This window comes from Pelobates fuscus, chromosome 6 (assembly GCF_036172605.1).
Source record: "Pelobates fuscus isolate aPelFus1 chromosome 6, aPelFus1.pri, whole genome shotgun sequence".
NCBI classification, from domain to species: Eukaryota; Metazoa; Chordata; class Amphibia; order Anura; family Pelobatidae; genus Pelobates; species Pelobates fuscus.
The window spans coordinates 59,948,471-59,966,690 of NC_086322.1; the positions used below are offsets into that span (position 1 = coordinate 59,948,471).

The window sequence follows — 18,220 nt, forward strand, 5'->3', positions numbered from 1 at the left end:
TATTAATGCAATCTAGCTAGAATTTATATAACACACTCATTTACATACTTTCCATTACTAGTAAAAACTTTTTACATTTATTTTTTAATATATCTTTTTTTTTTTTTGGCGTTGAGAATACAAGGTAGGATTTTGCATTGTTATGCAATATAAAACAGAAGAATCTGGACCGCTTAACCTGCAGGTTTTGGTTATATTACACAGGCTAGAAAAACACAGTGCTATTGATCGACATCTAATCGAGTACCAAAGTAAAATGCAAGGCAAAGCACTGTATGTATAGACTGAAAGAGTAAATGATCTTGAAAAATCAACTGAATATTCAGAATGCAGGTCAAATAACATAGAAAACACAGATAAGATGAAAAAACTGTGGTGTTAATAATATTTGCATGAACTGTTTTGGATTCTGCCTAAGTCATTCAGCCTGTGGTACTAATAGGCCAGAGTAGGAAGAGCAGTCCAGTGCCTGGTATTGCATTTTCTCCTGCCACTTAAACCATTTGATAAGAGTGGACTAGATTGAGGTACCAGTAGTATCAACTGCTCCAAAATCTGGACCCGCTCACCACTTCAAGATCAGGCTGCAATGCTTTTTGTTTGAGTCCATGTTGGATGCCAGGCCCTGCCCCAATGAAAACTATTTTTAATATATATATATATATATATATATATTTTTTTTTTTTTTTAAGCAGTTTAAATTAAAAGAACTTGCAATCTGCAAGCTGTTGTATTTTCTGACCTGTGCTTTAAGGGATTTTTGGAGCTATATAAAATAAAACACCATTTACTATTTCCATTTCTTTACGTAGGATTTCAGACCTGGCACAAAGTTTTATGGGCTTTTTTTTTCGTGCCCGTCTGAGGCTGGTATTAGCTGGAGGGGTTCATTTAAAATAAATAAATAATTATTTCATGAAGGAAATAAAACATATATTTATAACATATAAATATAATATATTTATTTTTGGCTTTTAATAAAAGTGGATTGATGTAGTAATCTTCACTGTGTGCCTTTCTTACCTTCTTTACATATTTGTTAATGAATAATTTATAGAAACATAGAAACATAGAATGTGACGGCAGATAAGAACCATTTGGCCCATCTAGTCTGCCCAGTTTTCTAAATACTTTCATTAGTCCCTGGCCTTATCTTATAGTTAGGATAGCCTTATGCCTATCCCACGCATGCTTAAACTCCTTTACTGTGTTAACCTCTACCACTTCAGCTGGAAGGCTATTCCATGCATCCACTACCCTCTCAGTAAAGTAATACTTCCTGATATTATTTTTAAACCTTTGTCCCTCTAATTTAAGACTATGTCCTCTTGTTGTGGTAGTTTTTCTTCTTTTAAATATAGTCTCCTCCTTTACTGTGTTGATTCCCTTTATGTATTTAAATGTTTCTATCATATCCCCCCCATCTCGTCTTTCCTCCAAGCTATACATGTTAAGATCCTTTAACCTTTCCTGGTAGATAGGGTCTACCAGTACTGTGTACAGTACTCCAAGTGAGGTCTCACCAGTGTTCTGTACAATGGCATGAGCACTTCCCTCTTTCTACTGCTAATACCTCTCCCTATACAACCATGCATTCTGATTATTTGACAGAAATGGGTAAGTGCCACCTTTTTAGCTCATGCTGTATCTCCAAATATTCCAGTAATTACAAAGGAGAGCGTTAAAGGGACACTATAGTCACCTGAACAACTTTAGCTTAATGAAGCAGTTTTGGTGTATAGAACATGCCCCTGCAGCCTCACTGCTCAATCATCTGCCATTTAGGAGTTAAATCCCTTTGTTTATGAACCCTAGTCACACCTCCCTGCATGTGACTTGCACAACCTTCCATAAACACTTCCTGTAAAGAGAGCCCTATTTAGGTTTTCTTTATTGCAAGTTCTGTTTAATTAAGATTTTCTTATCCTCTGCTATGTTAATAGCTTGCTAGACCCTGCAAGAGCCTCCTGTATGTGATTGAAGTTCAATTTAGAGATTGAGATACAATTATTTAAGGAAAATTACATCTGTTTGAAAGGGAAACCAGTTTTTTTTTTTTTCATGCAGGCTCTGTCAATCATAGCCAGGGGAGGTGTGGCTAGGGCTGCATAAACAGAAACAAAGTGATTTAACTCCTAAATGACAGTGAATTGAGCAGTGAAATTGCATGGGAATTATCTATACACTAAAACTGCTTTATTTAGCTAAAGTAATTAAGGTGACTATAGTGTTCCTTTAACTAAACAAAGTGAAAAGAAAAGGGTTAAACCTATTTTTGTTTCTGAATCAAACAATTGCCCCCCAAAGGAGGAAAATATGTCTTGAGGAAAAAGAAATGTCCTTAATAGTATATAGTGTTTTTGTGAAATGTTCTAATATATTTAAGCGACCGTTATGGAACGGTTTTGTTGTGTGTTTTTACTGCCGGTGGGAACCCAGTGTTTAGGGAAAGCTGGTAATAAGGGCAACTGGAAGAGACACAATTTAAATACACCAAGCTGACCCTTTTGAAATTAAAGCTTTATTCTGATTGGTACGTATGTGTTTTCAACCAATCCAAACACAGATATACATGAATTCATAATGTGGGACCTTAAAATGTTTAGTTGGTGATAAACTGATGACACAACCATTTTCTATATAATCCTTCGTTCCAGGAGCAATGAAAAGCACGCTTGCTCTATGATAAACATATTACTCATGAAATGTTTTTTTGTTTAGGAAAGAAACCCACTGAATTACTGGGTTTTTTTTTTTTTTTTTTTGCTGTTTATTTATAATTTTTTTTTTAAATAGTGTCTGTTCTGAAAAGTCGGGCAAAGATGTCAAACGGTAGAGTCCCCAATAGAACGTTCCACTGTTAACCATGGCAACAGCCCTACTGTTTGGTTCTCTAGACCACTTTACAGAACACAAGACATTTTATACATATGACAGCCCTGTTTGTGTCTTGAGTATAGTGGTTTTAAAGGCCATTTCTTACGGAGTCATGCAGCTACGTCCCTTTCTGCATTACTATTAGAATCCGGAATTAGAGATTACTGGTAGCAGAGCTAAACCCGTTATACGTGGGACACTGGAATCTATTCATCAATCACAAAATGTGGAAAATTGGTAAGGAAATGGCAAATTGTAAGTCAAAATCGCTAATTTGGATAAACTTTCTCTCTCTGCTACTTTGTCCATTGTGGCGCACCGTCCTAGCAAAAATAGCTCCTGGGGATCTTTTCCACTGTCTGATATCTGCCAGACTGGTTGCAAGGTGCTGGAAAGAACTGAACACTAGGCCTGTGCACAGAATTAATCAGCTGTGGTCCGTGCCTTGCCTGCCTCTGGGGAGCAGGCTGTCAGTCACCTGGATACCCTCTGTAAGGCAAACCTACCCCTCTCTGCAGCTTACTTTCTTGCTTGTTCACCTCCGTCCCACTCCCCAGTTTATTAAATAACCCTAGCTTAATAGAGATTTATCAAAAGTAATGCAAAGATGTAAAAATAAAAAAGGGAAGGGGTTACCAAAAGAATGTATCTGATTCCACAGTGATTGCCTCACTTGTAGTACTTTGCCTAATTTTTTTGCAATTTTGATAGTGTTTTAAATGTCTATCACGTTTACGTTATTGCCAGAATTGTTGGCTTTCCCCCCCCCCATACTTTATTTAAGCTAGACCAGTGAGAATATACAAATAACATTGACAGTGGTGAACCAGTAAGGGTATCCAGAATAACAAGGAAAACAATAATAAATATGCGTATATTGCTATGAGGTGCCGCGAAATGCACCGACCAGGAACATTTGAAAGTGAGCACATCGGTGAGAAACAAGTACATTGGTGAAACACATATGTAGTTTTCATTAGAATAATAACTCTGTATCATTCCCATCCACTGTCAAAATGGTTCTTTTCTTTCTTTGTGTGCGTTTGCCCTTCATTATGTAGTTTAATGTGTATTTTTTTTTTTTTTTACTTTTTTTTTCTCTACAGGTTGGGAAGCTTCGAGAGAAGATCCAGGATGTGAGGCAGGAAAGAGAGCAGGAGCAACACAAACACACTGCATACATATCGGAACTCAAAGCTAAACTACATGAAGAGAAGATGAAGGAGCTTCAATCTGTCCGTGAGGCATTGATACGTCAACACGAACTCGACGTTGCCCGTGTGGTTAAAATTAAGGATACCGAGATCCAGCGTTTACTGTCTACGTTAAATGTTTTGCGGGATGGGGCAGCGGACAAAGTAAAAACTGCTTTATTGAATGAGGCGAGGGAAGAGGCCAGGAGAGCGTTTGATGGTGAACGCAATAAGTTACAACAGGAGATCTTAGAGCTCAAGGCTGGTAAGAAACAAACGGAGGAAGCTTTGAATAACACCATACAAGCTGATAAAATGAAAGCCGCTGACCTCCGAACTGCTTATCAAACGCATCAGGAAGAAATTACGAGGATAAAGCGGGAATGTGAGCGGGATATCCGTAGGCTGGTGAGTTAGCATTTCGACCAACTTAACAACAGAAGAGATTTAACAAGGGAATAAAAGTTAGAGCTGACTCTCTGGGGAAAAATGAACTTAATTGGATTGATCCCTCAAACGAGAGATCAGAAGTAACAAGGGAATTTCAAAATTTAGGTCAAAATATCCAAGTTGAAGTGGTGATAGAGGGGGGAATTTTTTATAAATTTTTTTTTTTTTTCAATTTTGCTGTTTTTTCATTAAATTTCAATTCCTTTATCAAGTTTTTATAATTCCAGGTTTATTTCAACACTTTTAGGTAACTGTAGAGAGACTACAGCTCTGGGGAAGTATTTTATATGCACAGAAATAAAAGTACAGAGGGAAGGTAATCTTGATTAAATAAGAATTATATGGAGGGCTGAAAAAAAAAATTCTACTTAATGGGGGAGTTAGTGCCATTTTATACAAAACCGGCTTTATCTTTTGAAATTCCTGGATAAATACCTATCTAGTGGAATTAATTATCTGTTTATAATAATGCTTTACTAAAACTGCTTGAAGGTTCTATAGTCACTAGAATATTCAATTGGTCTCCATGGTGATTGTGCCTCTTTTAGAATGCAGCAGCTCTTACATACATTATCTAATATCATTCACAGGTGCCATATCTGAGCAGTGTGTTTTATACCATACTGAAGTTGACTTCTTGTGTGGCTCTTTCATGACATTAATTCCTATTGGTTTTATTAGCAAAGTTAATTTAGGCATTTATTTAGAACTGAGAAACCATGCTTACATTCTGTAAAAATGTAAGATTAAAAATAAGCCATTTTCTGCATATGTTAAATAGATTGCAGTAGTTGTATGTGCAAGTTTCCCTGTCTTTGTTTGCTGTGTCAGTAGCTGCCGTGGTCTTCGCTAATCAATTCTGTATGTATGAACGTAGTGGGCCTAAACAAGACGGAAGCATGAATTGAGTAATAAATAATGTGCAGAAGTTAAGGTGCTCACTAAATCCAATATACAGGCAGCAAATCTGAAAATAAGTAATGTTTTAGCATATGTGAATAAATGTGTTCAGGGGAAGTGAGAATTGTCTGGAATTCAAAGATAATTCGGAGTGGTTTTCAAGTTTAAGACCATAATAGCTGAAATGGAAGCATAACAGACTTCAGCTAATTTGGTGTTAAAATTGAAATTCAGAAAGTGTGTTTTTTGTTATGTTTTCATTTTACAAAGTGTAGATTTCAATAGAAATTGGCATACTGAAATTAATCTTGTTACACCCCCATTGCTGCTGTCCAAACTATTACTTCCTGGTTTGTTCAGCTGCCTGGAGCTAAACTCAAGAGGCAGCAATTGTTCAGAGCACCTGCCTTGCAAAGACTTTTCATTGAGCTGCATTGAGAAGTCTGTGATTGGACAGCCACAGAAAGTCTGGGCGGGGTTAGAATTTGCATCAATGGCCCACCCTTTTACCCCACCCACAGACAGAGAGCTTCACCGGACACTGCGGTTAGGGGGTATGGATTTACTTGAAAGATGAAAGCAAGAGATTAGCATAGAGTATGTGTTTTCTGATAGCTATGTCCTGTGAGTTTCCCTCCAGCACCACCTTAACCAGATACATGACGCTTGGTATGACGGTTTTAGTGCTTTCTGTCGATAAGATTCTGTAATTAGGCCCATCGTTGTCCGCACCAGGCCCAATAGGCTCTTAATCTGGGCCTGCTTTGGACTGCAATGACAGATTTAGCTGATATTTTGTATTTCTTACTGCCAACCCCACAAACCTATACCAATGAACTTATAGTACTTAACTTTTAATTTTTAATTTTTTTGTGTTTAGTTTAAATTCATCATGTTTTATATCTTTATCATTTTAAAAGGTATTTGAAGAATGTATGATCGATTTTCTGTCTTCTTCTGTATAACCTGCGTACAAATCATGTTTGGACATTTTCGCACCCATTCTGATTTGTTTGGCCAACAGTGCTGCAGGTAAATCAGTCCGTTTCAGTGCCAGAAAGTTTGAATCCTATAGCTTTATTTCCTTCCAGTATTGTTGGAAACATTAAACAACAAAAGGATTTTCTTTTTAAATGAATGTAGCAAAGTAGCAAAACTGGAAGCATAGCTGACAAAAAATGTATTTTTCCAGTTTGACTATTTTGGCCTTAAAGGGAAACTCCAATGCCCATACCAAAAAAATATAAATCACTGTTTAATAGATATAGTACAAATGACCACATGCATGTATTTTTTCCATAGGGGTATAATATAAGAACGGCTTGCAAAACCTGCAGTTCTTTCGTCTACTGTTTTTTTGCAAGCCTTCCCCCTCTTCTGCAGCCCAGACTTGAGTGTCCACTGCAGCTCAGTGAGAAGTCTTTGCAAGGAAGGTGCTCTGGGCAATTGCTGCCTCTTTAGTTTAGCTCCACTAAGCTAACCATACCAGGAAGTAACTGTGCCTGCCAAGGAGGTGTAACCAGGTTATTTATGCAAGTGTCAATTTCTATTGTAATCTGCACTTTTTGCAAAATGGGGAAAAAAAGGGGACACACTCTTCCCACACAGAGCTTTTCAGAAAGGTAAAGTGCTCTAGGGGTCTGGAGTGTCCCTTTAAATTTGAAATGCACCTTGTAGTCCTCACAAGTCCCACTTTAGTGAATAACTATGCTTTTATTATTTAACATTTATTGATATATGTAATCAGACCTGCATTAGAAAAAAAAACTGCTCATTGAGCATGTGTCTGTCATTGTCACACCTATACACAAAGTGCCTAGCGCAATGGCCCATGATCTTATTATCAGAGGGAGGTTATGGGACTGGAGTCAAGTGATTGAAGGCTAGAATTAACTTCCTGGTTGTAAACGATAAGGGATTATTATTTGAATTAGAAATGGTTTAAGACAGAGGGGGATCCATGTTCTATTGTAAAGGTATGTGGGTTTATTTCAGTATATGTGATCAATGTGCACAAAGATACAGGTGAGCTGGATCAGTAGCGATTAGATAGACTGAGGTGTATCCACCTAGCAAGATGGATTGCAAATGGTAAACTTTACATGTGGAATTAGACCATTTGTTTATGATGCAGGGATGGAGGAGCGTGGTAGTTGCTGTTACATCTTAAAGATTTTCAAGCTATTTCATTGTTGTGTATCAGAATGCTAGGTCCTAGAGAATTTGTAAAAAAAAAAATTTGAATACACCTTATTAGTTGGCTTAGAAGACGACTACCCCTAATTTTCAATCTTGTTGAGAAACAAAGCAAAAGTCTGAATATAAAACTACCCTATGTGGGGCGGGAGGATCAAATACACTGTTTTTGCTATAAAACCATTTTGCGTCCCATGTAACCCTATGATCAGTAGGTGGGGGTCACTATCCCAGGACATCCCTCTGCTCCCCACTTTTGGAGTGTCATGTAACCCTATGATAAGGAGGTGGAGGTCTCATTAGACGATAGTGAGAGAAGGATCCCAGGCCTCCCATGTGGAGAGAGGGATTTTAGGGTATCCTTGGCTCACCCCTCACCTACAGGAACACAAAGGGAGAGTAAAAGCCAGCTCCAGCCAACATCCAGGAAGACCCTCCCCTACCTCTCTATGGTGTTCTCCTTACCCTTAGCCAGTCATATTTCCTCCCTCTTAACCTTGTTAAAGGAACAATATAGTCACCTAAACAACTTGAGCTTAATGAAGCTGTTTTAGTGTATAGATCAGGTTTCACTGCTCAATTCACTGCCATTTAGGAGTTAAATCACTTTGATTCTGTTTATGCAGCCCTTGTCACACCTCCCCTGACTCTGACACAGCCTGCATGAAAAAAACCTTAAACCAATGTATCTCTTTCTCTGTAAATTGAACTTCAATCACATACAGGAGGCTCTTGCAGGGTCTAGCAAGCTATTAACATAGCAGGGGATAAGAAAATCTAAATTAAACAGAACTTGCAATAAAGGAAGGATAAACTTTAGATGACTCTTTACAGCAAATGTTTAGGAAGGCTGTGAAAGTCACATGCAGGGAGGTGTGACTAGGGTTCATAAACAAAGTGCTCTGTATACCAAAACTGCTTAATTATGCTACAGTTGTTTTGGTGACTATAGTGTCCCTTTAAACGCAAACCAATCCTGTTTGATCTTCTCTCTCTGGGGGTTGTGAACATGCCACCTGAACCGAAACTTCATCATCCTGTCTGAGGAGCAGCCTCCACTCTCCGTAGCACAGGTGGCTGGGAACTTGATCCCACTCGGGGTTTGACTGACACCAGCTTCAGCCAATCATGGCTTTCCGCCCCCGTGGATCATCTGGCACCTGCAGTCTCTATTTAAACTGAGAGGAAGTGACAGGCTGCCACCTCCTCTGTGTCAGATAGTGACAGGGGCCTGGTCGCGCTGTTAAAGGGCCTGATCAGACCCCTGTTTAGCAATTAGCATTGGGTGACCCTAACTGCATGGGCTACCCGATGGGCCCCTCAAGCATGTGGGCTGCAATGCAGCTGCTCCAGCGGTAGTTTCGCCATTGTCGGCATGGCTGATCTATAGTCTGACTAAAAGACTACCTGGATTATAAGTCTTTTGTCTTTTTTTTTTTATTGAATCCAGTTAGCAACATATAACTAACCGCACGCATGTATACAGACAAATAGTCCGTAGTCATTCTGTTTATGAATTTGAAATTCACTTTGAATTCTTGCTTTAGTAAATAATTGATAGTTATCTAAAAGGCTTACATAAAGTTGCGTAGCCTCACTTTTCTCTGAGATCTTTACCATTCCATTTCAAACCACCTCCTATTGTTAAAATTTAGCCCACACTCAATGCCCACACGTTGACGGGGCACGGGAGTTACCAGTGACATATCCACCGATGACAGGGAACTATTTAGCAGATATGCCCTTTCACCGGGTATGGCAGGTAGTGGCATAAGGGAGGAAATAGTCTTCTTCCTATGCTAGTTTTAGAACCATAATGACCACTAATAGGCATATTTTATTTATTTTTTAGCTTTTTACGATAGCCGCTCGCAAGAAAGTGCTTGGCATCTGCCACACACGTAACCCTCATGATGCCAATTTGTGTGGGTTTTTATTATTTATTTTTTTTATTTGCATTTTGTAATATCAACATACATTGAAGCATATAGTACAACAAGGATTTGTCACGTAGAATGTCAGTTCTTCTTAAACTATTTCATAATTCATAGTGCATACCTTGCTTCTTGTTTTACATGGGAGGGAAGGCAGTGATCGCTGGGGGTCGGAGAGTTTTTGCGTAACTATTATTACAGTGTATTGGTACATTCATTTCCTACTTATTTATTACGTACAGATTATGTCTCAGGTCTCAGCTGTCGGAGTGGCTTATACGTCTTATGCATGTGGGATTAGCCTGTATTGCGGTGACATAGGGGATCATCCCTTTTGTATTTGCCATATACATCTCCCATGCTTTCCAGGCTGACACTATGGTTTTGGTGGTGCGCTTTTCCGTGCCATTATTTCATATTGTTTTGTCAGCTGTAATGCTATAAGGCATTGAGCCACGGTCGGTGGGTTTGGGTCTCACCAATGCCTGCTAATCGTTTGGAGGGCCGCTACTATTATATGGTATATGAGATATAATTGGGTTCTTTTGAGCTTTTTTGGGAATAGGTGTAACAAGTACATTTCTGGGGTCTGCTGGAGGTGGACACCCGTGCTATCCTGTATTATTTTTGTTATGTCTGTCCAGTATTGCTTCAATTTCGGGCATGACCACCAGATGTGTAGCATGGACACTTTGTCTTTCATGCAGCGCCAGCATGTGTCGGGTATGTTTTGGATTGCCTTTTTTAAGCCGTACTGGTACCATGTACCATCTGTACAAAATTTTGCGCGTGACCTCCATATGGGAGGCGCACAATGGGCGATTCTTGTGTGCCCGAAATATTTGGGCCCATTGACTCTGGGTGATGTGGGTTCCGATTTCGCGTTCCCATGCCTTTGTGAATGTATAGGCTTGAGATCCTGCTGTGGTGCTGTATTTAGCATAGACCATAGATATTGGTTTCTTCCGTGGTCTTAATTTTAGGGATATTTGTTCCATCTCAGCTATAGACCATTTACAGGGTGGTACGAGCTAATTTTTTGTGTCTTAAACCATGACGTAAGCTGCATGTATGAAAAATGTGCTTTGTTGGGTAGCCCATATTGTGTTTGGACCTCAGCAAATGTGTGCAGCTCTGGTCCCTGGCATATGTGGATATTCTATTTTTTTTTAAAGAAGCGGTTTGCCCACATGCTGCTAGCTCTGCCTCTGGGGAAATTACTGGTCCATCTTACTGAATGCATTAGGTCCTGAATTGCTTTAAAGGAACACTATAGTCACCTAAATAACTTTAGCTAAATAAAGCAGTTTTAGTGTATAGATCATTCCCCTGCAATTTCACTGCTCAATTCACTGTCATTTAGGAGTTAAATCACTTTGTTTCTGTTTATGCAGCCCTAGCCACACCTCCCCTGGCTATGATTGACAGAGCCTGCATGAAAAAAAAAACTGGTTTCACTTTCAAACAGATGTAATTTACCTTAAATAATTGTATCTCAATCTCTAAATTGAACTTTAATCACATACAGGAGGCTCTTGCGGGGTCTAGCAAGCTATTAACATAGCAGAGGATAAGACAATCTTAATTAAACAGAACTTGCAATAAAGAAAGCCTAAATAGGGCTCTCTTTACAGGAAGTGTTTATGGAAGGCTGTGCAAGTCACATGCAGGGAGGTGTGACTAGGGTTCATAAACAAAGGGATTTAACTCCTAAATGGCAGAGGATTGAGCAGTGAGGCTGCAGGGGCATGTTCTATACACCAAAACTGCTTCATTAAGCTAAAGTTGTTCACGTGACTATAGTGTCCCTTTAACGCTCTCCTTTGTAATTACTGGAATATTTGGAGATACAGCATGAGCTAAAAAGGTGGCACTTACCCATTTCTGTCAAATAATCAGAATGCATGGTTGTATAGGGAGAGGTATTAGCAGTAGAAAGAGGGAATGAGGGAGAAAGAGGCGCAAAAAATTGCTTATTCAGTGGTAATGATTGGCTTTTGACCAACATTTGTCTTTAGTAAATATGATAATTGGCAATCAGGTTAATCAGGAATGCAATCCTTTTAATAAGTTTAGTGGTTGGTGGATATACCTCTGTGTGTTTGTGTGGGAGGCTGGGAGGAGTGTTACAGCAGCTTTTTCATCTGATGTGGATAAAAGACTAAACAATAGAGACCTTTAGATAGAATTTCCCTTTTGGTCCCTTGGTTCATGTCAAACTGAAAGCTGTTTGACACAGAATCAAGGTATAGTGCCAGTGATAGATTGCTGTAACCATAACCACTACATTGGGCTGTAGTGGTTATGGTGCTTATTGCCCCTTTCAGTATTCTACAATTGACACAATATAGTAAGTGTAGTTTGATTCTTGGCATGTAAATATTATTGTAAATTAAAGGGTTGTTTAATACTTGCCACTCATTCAGTCCCTTTTACATGTATATATGCATGTAGCAGCAAGATGTGACACAAATCATTCATTTTAAAAATGGCATTGGTCTCCAGAAGTATTTTTTTCAATTGAGCTTCATCATAAAGAATCCCATTGCAACTCTGTCCTCTTGGTGTGGTTTAGATATCGCCCACTGTTGTAGAACAAGGACTGATTTATGGAACTCCATTTATAGTGTAGAAAACATCCATCGAGCTACTGCTTCTTAGAAGCTGGTAACCATAGAGACCCTTTGTTACTTTTGATACAATCCATGCTTGGAATAGGTTGTTGTTCTTTGGTTTATTTTTATAATCGTACAGAAATACTAGCTATTTATTGTCTCTTCATATTGTCTGAATGTGCCCTGTCTGTAGACGTTGGCTCCTTGATATTTATTTATTTTTTTGAATACCCTGATTTATTTTCTTTTATGTAAATTGAAGCGGTTTGGTCATTTAAAAAAAAAAAAAAAAAAAAAATGTTAAGCAGGGTGACAAACAGGGACACTTTTTTTTTTTTTGGGGAGGTGTAATTGCAGGCGATGGCAGGGGGTGCAACTATTCAAGAACATTGTAGGTGACTTAATTGCCTACTGATGACCATTTATGAAAATGAATGAGACCATAGTGAATGCTCTCTTACGCCCTAAAAATGTGTGAAATGTGCCCCTATTTGTTTTTATTGACCATTTGATCTGTACTTATGATCTACAGAAACTGAAAATCTGGAACCTTTTTTTTTTTCCATGTTCATTGTTTAGATGGATGAAATAAAAAGCAAAGACAGAGTAATTCTGGCATTGGAAAAAGAACTTGGCGTACAGACTGGCCACACACAAAAGCTGCTGCTTCAAAAAGAAGCCTTGGATGAGCAGCTTGTTCAAGCTAAAGAAGCGGAGCGTTACCACGGGAGTCCAAAGCGAGAGCTTCCTGCAGGCGTTGCGGATATCAGCGAGATCATGGGGAACGTGGTAAAATCTTAGGATGAAAATATTTGTTAGAGCATTCAGCACAATTCTCTTATAGAATGTTAAAACATTCTTGTAGTAGAACGCAGCATGTTCCTGCATTAAAGTGTATTATTTATAGGAACGCCTAACTTTTTATTTTTATATATATATATATATATATATATATATATATATATATACACACATACACACACACACACTTGACATGCCGATGCTTTAATCTGTACATCACATGCTATAAGTGACATGCCTACACTTGGTAACAGCAGTGAGTGCTGGGCAAGTTTTTTTATTATTTTTTTTGTAGGCATTAATATAAACAAAAAAACTGGATCCAGCTGTTTAGCCCCTTAACACCGTTACGACGTACCATGCCGTCCCGCATTAAATGGGCTTTAAAGCCGTTGCGGCGGAATGGTACGTCGTAACGGCTTCAAGCCCCTGTTGGAGAGGTGTACTCTCCTCCGCCGCGATCCTCTTCTGGGGGGCTGCCTGACAGCCCAGGCAGCCCCCCTCCGGCAAATGAGGCCCCCGGGGGCCATGTGATCGCTCTCAAAGAGCGATCACATGGCCCCCTATAGCTGGCTATGGATCTGCCAGCAGGGGGACTGTTTGAAATATCAGACAGTCCCCCTGCTGGTGGGAAAGTAAAAAAAAATATATTAAACATGTGTAAAAATAAATGTAAAATATTTTTATATATATAATATGTATATATAATATATACATATTATATATATATGTAACGTCATACAAAGTGTATTTTAATATTAATATAAGTATATATTTATTAATATTAAAATACACTTAGAATGACGTTACATATATATAATATGTGTATATATATATAATAGATGTACATATATATATTATATATAAATACGTATAATTAAAATAATAAATAAATAAAATATTGAAACAAAATGTAATATAAATTATATATGCATATGTAATTTCATTCTAACTGTATTTTGTTATTAATATATATATCGGTAACAAAATACACTTAGAATGACGTTACATATATATATATAATATGTGTATATATATTATATATATATATTAGATGTACATATATATACTATATATAAATACGTATAATTAAAATAATAAATAAATAAAATATTGAAACAAAATTTAATATAAATTATATATGCATATGTAATTTCATTCTAACTGTATTTTGTTATTCATATATATATATATATATATATATATATATATATATATATATATATATATATATATCGGTAACAAAATACACTTAGAATGACATTCTATATATATCTATCTATATATAAAATACAAATAACTGCATATATATATATATATTACATATAATTACATAAAAGATTACATTGGTATACACGTAGAATTTAATTACCTATAAATGCATATATATTAAAATTCTACGTGTATATTTAAATAATCTTTTAACATAACTATGTGATTTGATTAATTAAAATTTGATTGACATGCCTGATAACACAGGGAGAAAGTGCAGAGAATTTAATTCGAAAGCACAATATTTGACCCTGTAACTCTCCAAGACACCATAAAACCTGTACATAGGGGGTACTGTTTTTCTCGGGAGACTTCGCTGAACTCCAATATTAGTGTTTCAAACTGGTAAATTGTATTACAACGATGATATTTTAAGTAAAAGTGACGGTTTTCGCATTTTTTACAAGCGAACTGCACTTTTATGGTCTATATTATTGTTGTAATATGTTTTACTGTTTTAAAACACTAATATTTGTGTTTAGTGAAGTCTCCCGAGAATAACAGTACCCCCACATGTACAAGTTTTATGGTGTTTTGGAAAGTTAGAGAGTTGTATATAAGGCTTGCATTTCATTTTTTTACATTGAAATTTGCCAGATTGGTTATGTTGCCTTTGAGAGCATATGGTAGCCCAGGAATGAGAATTACCCCCATGATGGCATACCATTTGCAAAAGTAGACAACCCGAGGTATTGCAAGTTGGGTATGTCCAGTCTTTCTTAGTAGCCACTTAGTCACAAACACTGGCCAAATATTTGTTTTTTGCTTTTTTCACACAAAAACAAATATGAACGCTAACTTTGGCCAGTGTTTGTGACTAAGTGGCTACTAAAAAAGACTAAACATACCCCACTTTCAATACCTTGGCTTGTCTACTTTTTTAAATGCTATGCCATTATGGGGGTAATTCTCATTCCTGGCTACCACACCGTCTCAAAGGTAACATTACTAATCTGGAAAATTTCAATTTGAAAATGGAATGTTCTATATTTGACCCTGTAACTTTCCAAAGCAACATAAAACCTGTTAATGGGGGGTACTGTTGTACTCGTGACACATCGCTGATTACAAATATGTGTAATCAGTATTATGACAATCACAGTTAAAATGTCAGACGGAAATGCAAATTTGAAAAACAATCTTATTTTCTCACATTTTTTTTTTTTTATAAATTTATAAATAATGTTCCATATATGAATAGTTAATGATAAATTAAAGCCCTGTTTCTCCTGAACAAAATGATAAATAATAAGTGTGGGTGCATATAATTTGAAAGAGGGGAACTACGGTTGAACAGACATATAGCGCAAATTCTCGTTTTTGTTTACGTTTTGTTTTGATCAGAACGTGCACTATTGACTCTGTCCTGAAGGGGTTAGTAGAATACAACGCTATGGGTCTTTGCCAAGATCTTGCCTGCATTAAACGGTTATGGTTTAGGCGTACACCAGGGAAAGGAATTATTTATTTTTGTTTGCACAAAAGTCAAACATAACCTAATGCACTGTGTGAAATGTCAGTGTGGGAATAGGTCTGAAATGTGCCCCTTTTTTGTTCTCATTTTATAAACCTGTTTAGACAACTGTATACAAACTGTACAGTCACATAATACAACCATTAGGTTATACCTTACTTTATGATATAGAGAACATTATTTATGTAACCCCACATGTACCCTCTGTGTATGGCAGCCTTTATACTGAACTATTTGTGACTAGTTTATGCTGATTTAAAAAAAAAAAAAAAATTATTATTATTGTGAATGTTTGTTTTTTCCACAAGGACCAGCATGTTGATGACCGTGATCTGAGAAGATTTCAGCTGAAAATTGCAGAACTTTATGCGGTTATCAGAAAGCTGGAAGACCGAAACACTTTACTGTCGGACGAGAGAAATGAATTGGTAAACTGTTAATCTAAAATGTATAATCAGTTTTTCCCCTTCTATATGCGTAGTTGTAACATGACACTTCTCTGTTGGTAAACACTTGATGAACCCAATATTAATCTTTATAGATTTTATCATTCAAGATTATGACTGATCTGAAATGCCTGAGCATCTGTAGAAAGGAAATAATGATTGAAAATATTTCAATTACGTGGTGTCAAAATTCCAACCCATGCAAACCCTGCTAAACCACATTTAGCATGTTTTAATCTACCTACCTTCAATTCCGCCTAAGCGCGGTTCGTCACATTACAGAGAGAAAAATATCTAAAACTGAGCCCTGGCCCGTTCCTTTGTCTGGAGCAGAGGGTCGAGAAGGTCGATTCCACCACTCTCACTTTGCAATAGTCCTGGGGTAGGAAAACTTTGGCACTCCAGATGTGAACTACATCTCCCATAATGCTCTTACAGCCATAATGCTGGCAAAGCATTAGGAGAGATGTAGTCCACAAAATCTGGAATGCTGAACGTTGCCTACCTCTACAATTGTCTCTTTGGTTCAAAACACAATGGCTGCATACCAGCAGATGGGAAGGAGGGGGGACCTCTTTGTAAACTGTAGGATCTCTGTTAAGGCTGTAGTAATAGTCCGCAATGCCCTATATAGCCAGGAAAATGTATTTACTGAATGCAACTATTATACAAATATATTAATTACCATGAAGAAAAAAAATTTCCCTTACAAATACTCTTTACCATATCATTTATGTATATATTATGTGATGCCATATGATTGTGAAACTTTTCATCTTCCATTCATTCTGTGAAAACAGAAGGACAAATAAGCTAAAACATGTAAAATATATATATATATATATATATATATATATATATATATATATATAATGTATGTATCCCTACCCTAATCCCCAATCTATAATTCAAATTGCAGCTTTGTCGTAATGTGCTAGCGATATATCCCAGCTTTAAAAACAAAATCCCCAAAACTCTAACAGGTTAAGTTAGATTGGCAGCTATTTTTAAGTGTAGCCTACTGGTTCCCTGTATCCACGGTAAAGCTTGGACATTTTATTTTTGTTATGCTATCTTTATAATGACCTACTGGTATACATAGTCCTGCGGATTTCACCTGTTACAGGGTTCTGTTTGTCTGCGCATTGTATTCAGTATAATAGTTCACTTCCTGTCTCTCCCTTTCCTAGTTAAAACGTGCTAGAGAAGCTGAAACCCAACTAAAGCCTTTGGTTGAAAAGAACAGTCGGATGTCCAAAAAACATGAGGATATGTTACTGTCAATCCAGAGAATGGAAGAAAAAATCAAAACCTTATCGCGGGATAATGCAGAATTGGTGAGTCAGACTTTAATGGGCTTAACCCCTTAAGGACCAAGCTTCTTGAATAAAAGGGAATCATGACATGTCACACATGTCATGTGTCCTTAAGGGGTTAAAGCGACTCTGTCATGCCGAGCCTTTCCCCAATCACTTCCTATTCTCTTCCTCTCTCAAAATCTGTTCTTCTTTTTTATATTTTTTTATTTTTTTTCACATCTGATTTAGTTTTCTTTAAAACATAAGACATAGTAGGGTTTACTTTGTCTAATGTATCGTTCCTGCGCTTGATAACCCTCTAATGCCCACAATATTAGGGAGCTGTCTACTTAAAATTGGTCTTTCAGCTAACTTTACCAATACAAAGTTAAAATGACCTTGTATTCCTAATTAAGGGAGATTAAATTCTCCCTTCTGCCCCTACTCGCCATACACAGGGCCGGATTAACATAGGGGCTGATGGAGCTGCAGCTCCAGGCCCATGGAATAGGCCCATTAAAAAAAAAGTAGTTTTTTTTTTTTTTACACACTACTCTTATGTTTGCCACCCGACTGGTATTTTAAGGCACAGCTGGTATTTGAGGCTGCCTGGCCGTGACGGTATTGCAGTAATACTGGCAATACAAATGCAAATATTTTTCTCAGTATTCACAGAGATTACTCTGCAATACCAGCACCAGCCAGTAGGGGTCACTGTGTGTGGAGAGAGGCAGGGATAGGAAGTTATAGCATCTCCCTTCCTC

At 37.4% G+C, this 18,220-nt stretch overlaps 1 protein-coding gene across 11 annotated transcripts in view; it reads left to right on the top strand.

Moving 5' to 3' along the window:
* JAKMIP1 (janus kinase and microtubule interacting protein 1) overlaps positions 1-18,220 on the top strand; it is a 132,151-nt gene that overhangs the window by 40,857 nt on the left and 73,074 nt on the right. For all 11 annotated transcript variants that reach the window (XM_063457757.1, XM_063457751.1, XM_063457754.1 and 8 more), the window contains exons 3-6: positions 3,984-4,478; positions 12,745-12,954; positions 16,021-16,140; positions 17,349-17,495. In XM_063457757.1, coding sequence (XP_063313827.1) covers positions 3,984-4,478; positions 12,745-12,954; positions 16,021-16,140; positions 17,349-17,495 — 972 coding nt within the window. The remainder of the gene's footprint in view (positions 1-3,983; positions 4,479-12,744; positions 12,955-16,020; positions 16,141-17,348; positions 17,496-18,220) is intronic.